General features: G+C 41.4%; 1 protein-coding gene across 3 annotated transcripts in view; it reads right to left on the bottom strand.

Annotated features, from left to right (window-relative positions):
* Positions 1-295: 295 nt before the first annotated feature.
* efna3a (ephrin-A3a) overlaps positions 296-15,734 on the bottom strand; it is a 73,531-nt gene continuing 58,092 nt past the window's right edge. For 2 of the 3 annotated variants that reach the window (XM_022208423.2, XM_051955769.1), the window contains exons 4-5: positions 14,407-14,484; positions 296-2,655 (exon numbers count right to left, since the gene is read on the bottom strand). In XM_022208423.2, coding sequence (XP_022064115.1) covers positions 2,537-2,655; positions 14,407-14,484 — 197 coding nt within the window. In that variant the 3' untranslated portion in view covers positions 296-2,536. The remainder of the gene's footprint in view (positions 2,656-14,406; positions 14,485-15,734) is intronic. The other variant, XM_051955770.1, reaches the window with a different exon arrangement.

Here is a 15,734-nt window from a genome sequence, read left to right as displayed (position 1 = left end):
AGCTGCGACTTTCACCTCCCCACGCTGTCATTTTTGCTTTATGGCACGAGAAGTGTTTGTGAAACTGAAGGGAAGGTGCTGGAAGGATGGGCCATGTGCAAAAGAGCGATAGTTAGGTGCAGCGTGAGGGTTTGGAGTGCGAGGGGTGGAAATAAAGGAGAGGAGAACACTGCTTTCAAGTAGTGCTTAAGGAAAAACAAACAGAAGCGAGTGCAGGGTGAGTGAAGGTGAAGGACTCGGTGCTCAGATAAAGAAACAGGGCAGGAAACGCACGCAGAAACACCTCCACCAGAAGTAAATTTGCAAAAAAGATTTTAATTGGCATTGTTTTTAATCATTCTTGGTTCAATTTACAGTTGTTTATTCATTCTCGTCAAAGGTAAACACATGTCATTGTGGTTGTCTTCAACATCGGTAAATGCTTTTCGCCCGCCTTCCCCCCCAAAACCCCCTCCCCGGAACATAAACTAACATTACAGAAGAGCACATTCTCTCATACACACTTTGCATATTCAGATCCTACAAATGACTCCTTTAACGGTTACGAAATTTCTAAATGCCACATACTTGAAAAGCGCGGACGAAACACATTCTTCATACATACGCACCAGTGTGCACACATATGTTTGTTCCTCTCGCACACTCCCACGCAAAACACACACGCCTGTGCACCCACACGCACACACACATTCCGTATCCGGCATGTATTATAAATATACATTACAATGCAGACTCCCTTGTTTTGAGGAATGCCGCCCCTCCGTCACCGTCGGCTCCGTCTGTGCATTCACAGTTGGTTTATGACATGCTCTTCGGCAACATAATCTGGTTAGCAGTATCTGTTACATGAGAGTGGGGTTACTGAGTGTATGTCCCTACTGATTAGTCATAACCAATAACCCTCTCTTGGTGTCAGGCTGAGTTACATCTACTTTATCTACACAAGCAAAAAAATGCTGCAGTAAAAATGTTCACTCTTTTAAAAAAAAACGGAATAAAAAAATGGCACAATAGCTTATTGAGCAAAGGCCTACGAATGCACACTAATAAATTAGATAAATAATATACTTTAATGTTAAAATAAATACAAAAGTAAATAAATTAAGAATAAAAAGCACAACATTGTAATCTGATTAACGCCAGCCTACATTGTCCTGTATTACAATATAAAAAAGTGAACTTATCCTCCTTATTTGCACATTCACACGTGTTTGTTTGTTTGGTTTTTTTTCTTATTTTTTTCTGTTTTTTTAACAAAATGGCGGCAGCGTTACTTTGAGACTCAAAGCACAATTTCTCCTCAGGCACCTGCCGCACTTTGGCGACTGTATGGGGTTGTTTCCATGGTGACCGTGTGACTGCTGTAATGGCCATCAGCGCTGATTGGCTGTGAACCTCTCAAGTGGAAAAGGAATAGACAGGGTCGTCTGGGAGATTAAAGGGGAGGGGGTGGGGGGTGGGGGGGGTGGCTTTCTGTTGAGAGAGAGTTTGTTTTTTTTCTTTTTTTTCTTTTTTTGGAGAATTGTAAATTAGTGGCGTTCTGAATGACTGTGCTGATTGCTGCCAGGAGAAAGGTTTGACATCCGGAAAATCTACGCCAAGTGCTGAAGGTAAATGCATCGGAACAAAACACACATCTACCACATCTACCACGTCTAAGTGCCGTCAAATTACTAGTCCAGGGTCTGTATTTTTCTAGGGTTGTTACAGTGTGAAGGCAGGAAATGCAGACAAAAGACTAGTTCTAAGAGGGCACTCGCTACCGTCTAAGAAACGCAGGCTTTGCGTCTGTACCTATCACAAAGCCAGGGGTATTTTTGATGTCTGGGGAAAATGGATACTTGAAAGGCCTGTGGATATCCTCACAAAGTCTTTCACTTTCCTCGGGGCTCTTATTACCAGCAGCTCCTTCACACCAGTGTGAACACATTCTTCAGTGTCCAGGCAGCAGTACTCATCGCTGACTGATCATATAAACATCCTGGTAAGATCAGTGCGCTTCCACAGTTCCAGCTCGTTCTTTTACTGCATCAAAAGTTAATGCTTCGACATGCCGGATCTGCGGTCCAGGGTCTAGAAAAAATCCTCGTTTTCAGTTACTTTCATCAGCTGAAGACAGTGCAGCTTAAATTCCTCAGGTGATTTGATATCCATGCTACAATAAGTGAGTGTAGTCTCATTATGTTTTCTCACTCACACCAGGCGTGAGAGCAGCTCAGAAGTCTGATTCTGGATATTTGGCGGCGGTCTCCACACCTGCATGAAATGCTGTGTGATGTCCAACAACAACATGGAGTGTCAAAACACACTGGTGTAAATATGACAGCAAAAAGGCCTCTCTTTTTTTATTTAAAGTCCATTAAGCTAAGTTTAAGAATGTTTGTTTTTTCCCGTGTCCTCTTGATTGTGGTTCTGTTGCACTTCTGCTCGATTCGATTCTCTCGTCGACTTTCGCATCTTCAAAAACTTGGTGGATACAAAGCCCTTTGGACAAGGCGGTCCAGCTGTGCATGAAGTGTCGCCCGGGGACAAGTCGCTAGGACAAAAGCACGGCAGACACGAGCAGCATCGCCACGGTGAGAAGAAGGCGGTCGCGTGATGGGCTGCTGCCGCTGACGCTTTTCTCCAGCTTGGGAACTTCAGGGTTAAATTCATCTGGGGAGCAAAACACAGAAAGAGGAAATAAGAAAGTGAGGGGACAAGAGTGAGAAGAAAGACTCCCTGTGTGTGTGTGCGGCAGACAGAAGGAAACGAACCATTACTCCATTATTAATTCATCAATCTAAAGGCGGTGTGTGATGCATGCAAATTGTGCTTTTACATATGCAGAGAAAGAGACATGATGCAATTATCAACAAACCACCAATTATCATCAGCTACATATGGCCATTTCCCCTGTGGGATTGGAAATTAAAAACACTTTTGTTTCTGATGTGTTTTCCTTTTTTCACGCATTCCTCTTTCTCAACACTAATGATGTTTTTATCCTAGAGGGATTTCAATCAAACCAAATTACTATGGCCTTGCCATTGATTAGACACAACAGAACATTAGCCGGAGGGGGAAAGATGGAGAAAGAGCTGGGAGAACACATTTAGTAATATTCGGCAAAAAGTGGATTACACTGAATCATTATGCTCTGTCTCGACATAATGTTTCCCATTGTATCTGGAGGGTTATTACGCACCAAAATAAAGCAAAATCAACCGAACAGGACTTACTCATCCATCACAGATATACAACAACCTGGGCTCACCGCACTGAGATGCAGGAGAACCTGTTTTCCTTTATGAAGTTATCGATCTGAGTACAGAAAGCTACAATTTTTTACTGGCGTCAATCATATTATCCCTCATCAGACAAGAAAGAGAGATGTAGTTGATCAGTATGAATGACTGAGTCTGTTTGGACCAGAGGGGTCAAACTCATTTCAGCCCAATTTGATCTCAAGTGGGCCGGACCAGTAAAATCACAGCATAATAACCTATAATAAATAACCACAATTCCAAATATTTTCCTTTGTTTTAGTGCAAAAAGTACATTCTGAAAATGTTCACTTTTAACAAATGATCTTTTAGCTGAATTTTTAAAAGAAAAATAAGCGCAATTTCAATAAGCTCAATCTTGAAGATGTAGAAATGACTTTAAATGTATATTTCCACATCTGTCTAGACACACACAATTAAGGACACAAAAAATACATAAAAGTTGTCTCAGTGCACGAAGTACTTTTGTACTGAAGCTGCTGACTGATATTATATTGAACAATGTTAAATGTCTTTAAATATTTTCACAGTAAGGATTTATATTCTACGGAAGAGTATTAGGGCCACCCGTGAGGAAAAAAAATGAGACGGGGTAGAATTTTTTTTTTCAGCATGAATTTTGAGAAAAAAGTCGAAATGTCGAGAATAAAGTCAAAATATAATGTCGAGAATAAAGTTGAAATATAATGTCGAGAATAAAGTCAAAATATAATGTCGAGAATAAAGTTGAAATATAATGTCAAGAATAAAGTTGAAATGTTGAGAATAAAGTTGAAATATAATGTCGAGAATAAAGTTGAAATAGGATGTCGAGAATAAAGTGGAAATATAATGTCGAGAATAAAGTTGAAATAGGATGTCGAGAATAAAGTCGAAATGTCGAGAAAAAAATCAACATACAATGTCGAGAATAAAGTCGAAATATAATGTCGAGAATAAAGTTGAATTAGGATGTCGAGAATAAAGTCAACCTTTAGGAGGTCTGCAGCCAACTGCTCTCGCCTTTTGAGACTAACAACCAGCGCACTGCTTCTACAAAATGCCGTTCAGTCAGTTAGATGAACTAGTGAAATTATACTTCAGACTCGGCTTTAGTAATAAAGAAATACTTTCTCTTTTAGCCCACAGACATACTGTAGTGATAAGTGTTAGAACTTTGAAGAAATTGATGTGATGAAGTAATTGGCTATCACTTTGGGGTCATTGTTTGTTCTGTATGCCTCCGTCCATACGACATAGCGACTAAAACCGTCAATACAGCCATTAACGGCAATTCCATATGGCTTCAATTTATCATACGAGTCCATGTTCCACAGCACGTTGGGGCCTTTGTTGCAGTAATACCTGTGTCTCTCATAGTTCAGTGCATTGAGCTGTTGCTTTTGGTGCGGGTGGCGCGGGTTCGAAACCCAGTTGTAACATTTTGTGAATTTCTCTTTGGAGATTAATAAAGTATCTATCTATCTATCTATCTATCAATCAAACGGCACGCCCGCCTGAGCTCCACACCTTCAGGATCAAAGAACTTGATTAGCTGTCTTATTGTATCTTGTGATACAACATATCCCCTCTGAACTGCGCGCAGATGCAGCCATCGGTAGCCTTGCATTTGTCCATTACCCGCTATTTCAGCTTGCACGAATGAGGCCACCTCTTCCAACCGTGTGTGGTTTATCCTTCGGAACAGTCGCAGTTTTCGGAAAAGTCTCTTCAAAGTTCTAACACTTATCACTACAGTATGTCTGTGGGCTAAAAGAGAAAGTATTTCTTTATTACTAAAGCCAAGTCTGAAGTATAATTTCACTAGTTCATCTAACTGACTGAACGGCATTTTGTAGAAGCAGTGCGCTGGTTGTTAGTTTCAAAAGGCGAGAGCAGCTGGCTGCAGACCTCCAAAAGGTTGACTTTATTCTCGACATCCTAATTCAACTTTATTCTCGACATTATATTTTGACTTTATTCTCGACATTTCGACTTTATTCTCGACATCCTATTTCAACTTTATTCTCGACATCCTATTTCAACTTTATTCTCGACATTATATTTCCACTTTATTCTCGACATTTCAACTTTATTCTCGACATCCTATTTCAACTTTATTCTCGACATCCTATTTCAACTTTATTCTCGACATTATATTTCCACTTTATTCTCGACATTTCGACTTTATTCTCGACATCCTATTTCAACTTTATTCTCGACATCCTATTTCAACTTTATTCTCGACATTATATTTCCACTTTATTCTCGACATTTCAACTTTATTCTCGACATCCTATTTCAACTTTATTCTCGACATTTCAACTTTATTCTCGACATTATATTTTGACTTTATTCTCGGCATTTCGACTTTTTTCTCAAAATTCATGCTGAAAAAAAAAATTCTACCCACTCTCATTTTTTTCTCACGGGTGGCCCTAATACTCTTCCGTAATATTCACCTCTGTAATTTTTGCATTTTGTAAAGTCATCCTGCGGGACAGATTGGGCAGTCTAGCGGGCCGGTTTTGGTCATATGTTTGACACCCCTGGTTTAGACCCTTGAGACATAACCTACTGATGTCTAGTTTAATACCCTAAAAATCAAAAAGCAGAGATGAAAAATGTTTCGACACAAGAAATTTTTGACAAATTGTGGCATTAAACTGGTAGAAATCATATGTTTATCTGTTTAAATCCCAAAACTTTTACTTCATCCTAATGTCTCAGTGCATTTAAGGTCAGAAGACATTATTTAACCTCAAATTAAACTCAATAAGAAAGGCATTAAGTTGAGCAAGCGGGATATGCTCCTCTGCTCTGGGGTTTGCCACACATTATGGAGACAGTAATTAGCTACAGGTAAAAACAAGACAGCAGATAGCAGACCGAGACAACAATTACCTGACAGGTGACGTTTGATGAATGTTCGGAATTTTGTTTATGCTGTCTCTGTTTGAAAATAACAATCGAACCACTCTGGTTTGTCTTGGCCACGTCACGGTTGTTTTAAAAGAACACAAGGCTTCTGTCTGACGCGATGACACACAACTCTGACATTCACACCGCGGCGCAGCAGGATGAAGTCGAACATTAAACACCGAGCGAAGGCGGGAGATAGAACATAATCTAGCACTGCCTCAGGTAAGGCTCACAGGTCACAGCAGGGCCCTCACACCATGTGGTTTGTCTCTCCAAAACGTTTTTGTCAGGTAAAATGTGCAGCCAGAGACCAGGAGACACGCGCCGTCCCTGCACCAGAACTGGGTCATTCCTTACCTTTACAACAACAAGCACATGCCACAACAGCTCGACGTCCACTGCGGCTTTGCACGTGAACGGATTCTCACAGAGTTGTTGGTAGGTGCCGAAAGCTACGACTATTGCTTAGCTGCACCTTTTCAACACCCCTTGCTATTTAGAGAGGATCGGCCCTGGGAAGACGAATGTGGGGGACGTTGGGCGCCTCGGGCCAGAACAAGTTATCAAAGGTCCACAGTATGACACTTAACATCACAGTACAATTGTGGGATACCGCAATCAATTTCCAAGCGTACAATCCGGTGCAGTCTTGTCTGTATGGGGTATAACAACAGACGGGCACACGGGCTAGCTCTCCTGTCCACAGCAAACCGCCCAAAGGCATTTACAGTGAGATAAGAAACATCAGCGCTAGACTGTCGATGAGTGGAAAAAGGTTGTCTGGTCTGATAAATCTTTGTGCCAGCTATACCACAGCGCTGGTAGACTCACACTGAGGCATAAACAACAGGAGGCAATGGACCCATCATGCACGCCTACAGCTCCACAGGTTAGCGGGGGAGCTGTTAGTGTGGCATTCAAACGGTTCCAAACAGCAATCCACTGACTGTTTGCTCCCAATCAAACCGCTTATCGCAATTAGTGGTCACTCTTCAGCCATGAGTAATCCTGCAAAGCACCGATGTTATCATGCTGTTAAAACTGACCACTGACAGCGTTAGCTTTGCCGATAAAACGATCGATAGATTCACTTAAAAGCATCAGATGCAAACCACCATGTAAGCACACAATGAAAATGCACCATTAAACAGATTTGAAGTGTGCTTCCTCCCTTTCTCAAACAGCTTGTCTTATTCTTTGATAATGGAGCTCATTTACAATCCACTTGTCTTGAAGTACGTGGGTCCACCCCTGTGATCACCGGGGACTGGAGTTTGTCTAAATACACCCACGACCAAGTGTCTTGCACCACTTCCCCCAGTGACGCCCTTCCAGCGTCCTGGTCTGAGGCCTGATGGACTTGACGTTGGGGTGAGCGCAGAGGTTAGCACATTATCCCCGTCCATGACATCGGTCCAGACCTGCCACTCTGGGCTTTAACCTCAACGTGGTGTGGCAGTTTCACCCTTCACAACAGCTCTGGCTTTCTTTACTTAATTTGCATCAAGGTAAGATCACTACTGAAGTTACATTTAAAGAATTTTTGTGTGTAAATTTGTGTACCTGTGTGTCTATATAAAGTGGTCAAATTCAAAATAAACCATTTTATTTCTGTTGGTAATAAAAATAGGTCTTTAAAACCATCAAATCGACTGAAATGAAACATCCATCCATTCTCTATACACCAGTTATTCCTCATTAGGGTCACAGGGGGGGCTGAAGTCTATCCCATCTGACTCTGGACAGGTCACCAGTCTATCACACATATAAGCCAAACAATCACACTCACATTCACACCTACGGACAACTTAGAATCACCAGTTAACCTCAGCATGTTTTTTGGTCTGTGGGAGGAAGTCAGAGAACCCAGAGAAAACCCACCATGCACAGGGAGAACATGCAAACTCCATGCAGAAAGATCCTAGACCGGGGATCTTCTTGCTGCAAGGTGAAAGCGCTAACCACTACTCCACTGTGCAGCCCGGAAATGAAACTTTTCTGCTATATCGCCCAGCTCTAGGTTAGCTAGCACCATGGCTTTGGATCTCTGAACTACTGCTGACCTCTCTGACATGTTAAGTGGACATGGGTGTACATGAATAAGAATGGTGATGTCTTTTTTGGTAGCTGAATAAAAAATGGAAAAGAACGATAACAGTAAGTGTAGATGATGCTGATGCCTTTAAATTAACAGAATGACTCTTAAACTCCTTAACCAGCATACTGGAAAGGCAAAAAAAAAAAAAAACAGCAGCTCTTTCCTTTCATGCCTCAGTCCCAATCCCTTTCCTAACAGATAAGAATGGGCATATACAAAAATAGTCAAGTGAAAAATAACGAGTTGCTTCACCCAGGATATAAAACATGCTCTTTTGACTGAAAGTCCACTGACTTAACCCTCTGGTCCATCACATCCTGCCCTCTCTGCAGACTTTAGTGTCTCACTTGATCTTGATAAAATGACCTGTGATTGGACAACGTCTCCTGTTGACTAAAGCGTGAAAATAGAACAAGAGGAGACGTATAAGTGTCGTTTTCCATCAGACCGCTTGAATTATGCAGGAATGTTATCATGGAAGTTTGTCCCTGTGAGTCAAAAATAAAAAAACTAACTGTGTAACCCAGTTTTTAAGTTACCTCTATTAGCAACCACCTCAAACAAGTAAACACAAGCCAACATGTCATTAAGTTGGTGGTATATTGTATCACACCTCTACAGTCTGACCCGGCCTGCTCTAACCCTACCAATCAATCCTCACCATCTCTCCCCCTCTCTCCACTCCCTCTAGCTGATACAATCAAGCATCTGCCGTGTCATTTCACTCTAATTATCAGCCTACATGTCTGTCATTAGGCCGCTACTAAAGCATGGCAGCTGTTAACTGCACCAAAGATGGTCCATCATGTTTGTGAAGCAGCTTTTCAGTTCTTCTGGTCGCCGACTTTACAGACTGCACATGTTGGAACAAGTAGTGTGGATTGCTTGATGCCACACAACCATATTTTCTGACTAATTTTGAGAAAGAAAGAAAAAAAATACAGAGCAGATGTCAAGTTATACATTTTAAAATAATTTCTTTCCTGTTGTTTTTTTTCTTTTCGGGAAAGTAATTTATGTTGCAGCACTCCTCCGCTGCTGCAGGTGGAAAGTGTTTAAGGGCAAGTATGTCACGGATGGAAGAAAGCACTCTGCAACAGCCTACACTGTACTTTTGCTACAGGAAAGTAGAAATTTCTGATTAATTCAAGCGGGAAGACTGTTGTTAAATTGTAGCAGCGCATTTGTGGAAATATTGCGAACACTTAGCTAGAAGATGCTCTGAAAGAAGAGGAGAAGAGAGCTGAGAGGGGTTTAGAAAGTCAATATCAAAACGGAAAATCCAGTCATTTAACATTTCCGTGGAAATTTCTTTGTGTTTTGCAGTAGACTCAAAGCATTTGCTGAGATCTGGATTCACTTTTTAATGGGGCAAGAAAAACAAGGGACCTGACAGATTGTAAACGCGCCAACAGTGGGCATTTTCATAAAACTGATTAGTAAGCAGTGCTTGCATGCAGATTGCAAATGGTAGCAGCATCTCATTTCACAAATAATATGATGTGATGAATGTTTACAGCAGAAAGACAGGGTGATATTTTTATACAGCATACAACAGAAGTGAGTGCACCCCTGTGCAATATCACTTAAGTTGAAATAGAATCACATCTCAGTAGCAGCAGGATGTCTGAGGGTAGTTACAGAAGTGGAGGACATTTTGTGTCCCACCCATCAAATTTCAAATAATCCACGTGCAAAATCCTAAAACATGCAGTTGTTCTGTAAATGTATTTGTCTTAAGGTGGTAGTCTACCCTAATTTATTAAACAACTTATTTTGTTAAACAATGGAACCAATCAACACAAAACATGGCACAAAGAAAGATAGATTTATTAGAAGCATTTTACATTTAGGCAAAGTCTGCCACATTTTATAGTTTCCATGGTAGCAACAGATTTGGCGAGATACAAAAAGTCTTGAGGAATAAATATCTTCAGAAGTAAAATAGCTATCAACACCAAATTTGATGTGCTGACTCCTTATATTATTATGTATGTTTTAAGTAGACAGATTTTACTTCATCTAATATTTCTGCTCAAATAGAAAAAAGGACTCTTTTCATGGTTATCATTCAAGTATACAAAATTGTCTGCTTAAAACATACATAAGGAGTCAGCACACCAAATTTGGTGTTGACAGCTATTTTCCTTCTGAAGATATTTATTCCTCAAGATTTTTTGTATCTCCCCAAATCTGCTGCTACCATAAAATACTATAAAATGTGGCAGACTTTAGCTAAATGTAAAATGCTTCTACTAAATCTATCTTTCTTTGTGCCAAGTTTTGTGTTGATTGGTTGCATTGTTTAGAAATTATAACAAAATAAGTTGTTTAATAAATTAGGGTAGACGACCACCTTAAGACCAAATCTAAAAAAAACTAGGCGAAACGAATGTTCGAAAGTAAAATCTTGGTCTAATCTGGTTCAGATTAGACCAAGATGTATTGTTCAACTCAAATAGTGTCCAGCATGTTTGGCGTGAACCTGGACAGGGCTACCACAGTGAATGCGTAGTCCAGACAGTGAAGCATGGAGGTGGGAGTGTGATTACAGTTATAAAACAGCACTGTGAACGTCGACCAAAACACTGGTTGATAAGCTGGCTCCCAGCCTGCAGAAGAGGAATCTACCAACATGACACGATACAAAGTGCACTGCCAAAGTCACACAAGAGTTTCTAAAGAAGTAAAAAAAAAAGACACATGACCTGAAAGAAACAGAGCATCTTTGGAGTTTTTAAGAATTTCCCAGCAACACAAGCTCACCAGCAAAGAGCAGCTAAAATAAAGTCTTTGATGAATGACTGAACATCTCTCCTGTTTTAGTCCGTCATCAAAAATAAAGATGGACACACAAAATGTTAACAATAAGAAAAGATGTGAATCTCAGCACTGAAAGGTTGCTGAGTTTTAAATTTTGCATGAGAGCAAACACCCTGCTGCACCTAAAAGTAATGCAGTTCCTGTAAGGTGATGCAATGGTGAGCATTAATTTGATATTTAGGCCAACATGATGCTGTATTCTGCACCTCTACCTTTTATCCTCTCTTCCAGGGAGCTGCAAACGCATCTAAACCTTGTGTGTTTGTCTTTCTATCCCGATTATGGCGATTATCACCCATATAAGAGATGTTTGAGGCTAGAACAACAAGATCCAAGCTGCAGCATCCTTAAAACGCCGGGTTAAATAAGGAAAATGTGACGTAGAATGGAAGCTAATAATAGAGTAACGAGGATGACAGCGAGTCCAACCATATGCGAAGAGAGATGGAGAAATGCGTTGATGCCGAGCCAGGCTGTGGGCTGGTCTGGTCCTGAGGGTGAGTCAGAGAGTGGGTGTCCAGCGGTCAGCAGGGCCATCAGGGCGAGGAGATGTTTTTAAGCGTGTGTGTGTGTGTGAGCGCGCATAACTCTGTGTGTCCTGATTTTGTTATCCCTCCAAATGTATTCAGCAAAATGCATCACAATGCTAGAGGCGATGATTTTTTATGATTCCCTGCCAGTGTGCCTTTTTTTTTTTAATATATTAAATTCTACGTAAGCTCTAGCCTGAGTTACTGCTGAGCAATTCGCCCACCACTGAGCTGTTCTTTCTTCCTCTGCCCCCACTCCGGTTTTATCTCTTTTTCTGCCTTCACTCGCTTATCTGTCCTCCTTTCTGTCCGACCCTCTCCCGCTGCATTTCTCTCTCACTGCCTCCTTTTCCTGCCTTTTATCTCTCTGACTTTCTCCGTCTCACTTTGTCTCTCCCTTCTTTCCAGCCTCCCCCTGTCTCTCTCTCTCTCTCTGAAGGTACTCGTTGCTGATGGCTCAAGAGCTCTTTTCATTCTGTCTCTGTTGGTCTCAGTTTCCATCTCAGGCAGGTCACACTCTCTTAGCCCTCGTCACAGACTGCCTGCAGCTCCCAGAAACAAGCATGCTAAATGATTCCCGGCAAGAGGCCTTTGTTTGAGATGGGGATGGAGGAAAGAGAAAGAAAAACAGAGGCTTTATGTAACCACTCAGCTGCACAATTGACTGGCTCACTGACATGGTTTCTCCTTAAATAAACATGGACCTTTCATTTCTTACAAGACCTCCACTGACCTTGTGGATGTTGCGCGGTGGAAGAAGGAAGGTTTCACCTGCCTGTGAGTGTATATATGTGAGGCACATTGTGGGAGTTTTGGGTTCTTGATGTTTTATAGATTACTGCTTTTGAAGTTTGGAAAAGAATAAATGGGCAAGCTGCTAGATGCAGGTTTTAAAAGCTATCTAGTGGGGAAAACAAACGTGGAAAAATGCTACAATTTGAATATCACCAACGCCGGACATTTTCAGTGCAACGTTACCTTGACATGAAGCAGTTTAGGTCTTCATTTTTAGTGTTTTATTTCTATTTTATTCTAAACTTCAATCTTAGACTTCCTGTTTTGCCTCGTTTGAATATTTAACACCATTTCATTCCCTTATAGAAATGCTGCCTGACTATTAACGTGCACGGCCCTGTAGTGAGCTCAGGTTTTCTTTAAACATGCTGCATAAATAAGCCTGATTGCATCTGACAGTCTGACCAAACTGTTTAGTAGGGTTTTGATAGCGTACTTCAGTGCATATACATTGAGCGTGGAGTCAACCCGACGCTCTCCTCCTTCACTGCTCCGCAAATTTGAAATCTGTATGCCTCGCTGTGCGCAGCTCATTAAAGTCATTTTTATGTAAGATAACGTGAGGTCAGAGAAGGCTGTGTAGCATCATGACTGAATTAATGCAGCTGATAGAGGAAACAATTAATCTTATAATGACACTGACGAATGAGCGGTATAATAAGGTCAGTAACGGGGCCAATTCTGCTTCGCTTTAATGGCTCACTGCTTCCACACTGCTTCCTGTGGTTATTATGTTATCAGAACCAATACAAAAGATAGACAAAACGCCAAGAATATGACTCGAGTTGTTATAAAAATTAGACACAAGCCCTTTTCAGACATGGGATTTGTAGCACTGTTGTCAGTTAATGTCCCTCACCGCTTCACTCAGACCCACGGCAGCGACGGAGAGCCAAACTCTGCAAATAACTAACACTCTAGTAAATGTATCGTTTCCTAAACACTTATAATTCCGTCAATGCATACTGAGAATCTAACCTCTACTTTACCAACTGTACAATAAAAATGTGTGGAGATCAGGACTCAACTGCAGCTGATAAACCGCGACTCACAAAAGCACACAATGTCCTTTTCTGTTACCTCATGATCCCGTCTCCATGTTGGGGATAATTTATAATAATGAGCAATGAACAAAGCTACTGCTGTTTTTCTACATGTTCAAGTCTCTCACTTTGGAGACACTGCTGCTGTTTTATGCTGCATGAATTTAATAAACTCAGAGAAAAGACTCATCAGCATCAGGAAGCAACAAACTAAACTTAAATCTGTGAAACCCACTGCTGCAGAAATACGTCAGTTTTATTTTTAAAAAATGATTATTGTCTGTTATACATATATCACGTCTGCCCAATTTTTTTCATTTTTTTGCTCATTTTCTTCTATATTTGGGTTTTTTTGTTTATTTTATTTATTTTTTGCTCATTTTTTCCCCCACAAGGTTAACTGAGTAATCTAACCTGTTCAGTCATTAATGAATTAAAGCATTTTTTTCCTCCGAACATTTCAGTTTGTTGTCGATTTGAATACTTTTGGTTTTGTAGTTTTCTCTGTGTTTTTCTGTAGTGATGTTTTCAGACCTATCTTGGCGCCGAAACGTGGAAAAAGTCTTCTCTAAACCGCTTCACACAACCTGAAATATACCACTTGTGCGTTACTTTTGCCATGCTGACAATGAAATGAAAATTGCCACAACAACTTTTGAACAGAAAGTGACCAGGGTGCATGAAGCCGACACACTGAGGTGAGGTAATATCAACAGAAAGAGCTGCATGTCTGAATGGGGCTGTATGTAAGACAGTAGCTGCTGAGTTCACCCATATTGTACAACTAAAAGGCTTTACTCATCGACCAGTTATGTCTTGTGGACCACAGGGTAAAATGAAATGTTTTTCCACAATAATTGGTACACGAATCAAGCTTTCCAGCCTCCCAAATACTGACCCGCATCTGGAAATCGACTGCTGCTCATTTTAAGCAACTCGGAGTCACTCACCAATGTTGTGTATTTTGATGTTTGGCCTGACTGTGTAGTCGGGAGAAGTCTGACTGGAGTCGTCATCCGCCTGGGAGACTGAGAGACACACCACACATACACAAAGACAGCGAGGCAGAGAGGAGGGTGAGGAGGAAATAAAAAGGCAGTGGACAGAAACAGCAACGAGCGAGACAGAGAGAGAGACACAGACAAGCAGAGAAACACTCCATTAAAATGACAGGACTGAGGAAAAATGTGCATTATAGGGACCATTACATAGTGTACAGTTATTGCGGGGGAGGGTTAGTGTGGCCCCACCGCAGGAAATTGTGAACCGTGAATCCAGACTCCCATCTGAAGATTAAAAGCATTTGGAAGTGGTGGACAGAAATTATTATTACACTTACTGTTCGTCTAGACATGGAATTACATTCAGCCTGCACTGCCAAATTATCCGTGAATGAACGCTGTGTGGGCTCGCTGATGTCTACATGTCTCTTTTTATACTTCTTCTCGGCTAAATATGTGTGTCTGTGTGCGATGCATAGTTAAGAGGATGAAATAGCATTAGCAGATCATGCGGGCAGAAGCTAGCAGCAATCAATTTGCAGCTCATTGCAGATGTAAAGCGTAAAAAAAATCCACTTCTCTTCCTTATCTGAGAGTGTTGCAGGGGTTAAGGGTGGAGACGCACACAGAGAGAATGAAAACAGGGCAGCAGAGAGGTTTTGATAGCAAGCTGTTAAAATGACCTTGCTAAGCAAAGGTTGCGAATTGTAAACGAAATGCACCCACACACACACACACACACATCCACACATTATAAAAATTTACTACCATGTGCAGACACACGCATGCTCTAAACTCCTACACTTTAAACACACACACAGAGAGAAGCAAATGCAGGCGTGGTAGACACATCAATAGATTAGCAGTGACACTGGGATGGGGGGGTGGGGTGTTAAGGTGATGTGTACACAGGGGCTGACACTGGCCTCAGTGTGGGATGTATTAGTGCTGACAAGGTTAGAGGAGAGAGGGAGGCTTTCAGCACTGGGCTGCCTGATCAAAGGCCTGCAGGGGAGAGAGCAGGCTAGCAGGGTAAAAATAACACACACACTATAGAGAGCAGCAGGCTTCAGAGAGCGGGAGGAAGAGATGGACAGGGAGGGAGGGTGGTCAAGAGGGAGGCACGGGGAGAGGCGAGGGCAGAAAGAGCTGGATCTTGCAGCTGAATCAATTTTTTTTGTTGCATCTTTTGTACGCCTTCACCAGAGCACGTCACTCACAGAGAGAGATGGAGCATTACTGTAATAGCACTGACAAGGAGAATAACATTAAGCCAT

Source organism: Acanthochromis polyacanthus, chromosome 11 (assembly GCF_021347895.1).
Source record: "Acanthochromis polyacanthus isolate Apoly-LR-REF ecotype Palm Island chromosome 11, KAUST_Apoly_ChrSc, whole genome shotgun sequence".
Taxonomy (NCBI): domain Eukaryota; kingdom Metazoa; phylum Chordata; class Actinopteri; family Pomacentridae; genus Acanthochromis; species Acanthochromis polyacanthus.
Note: the sequence above shows the minus strand (reverse complement) of the source record. Positions and strands in the feature narration are given on the sequence as shown.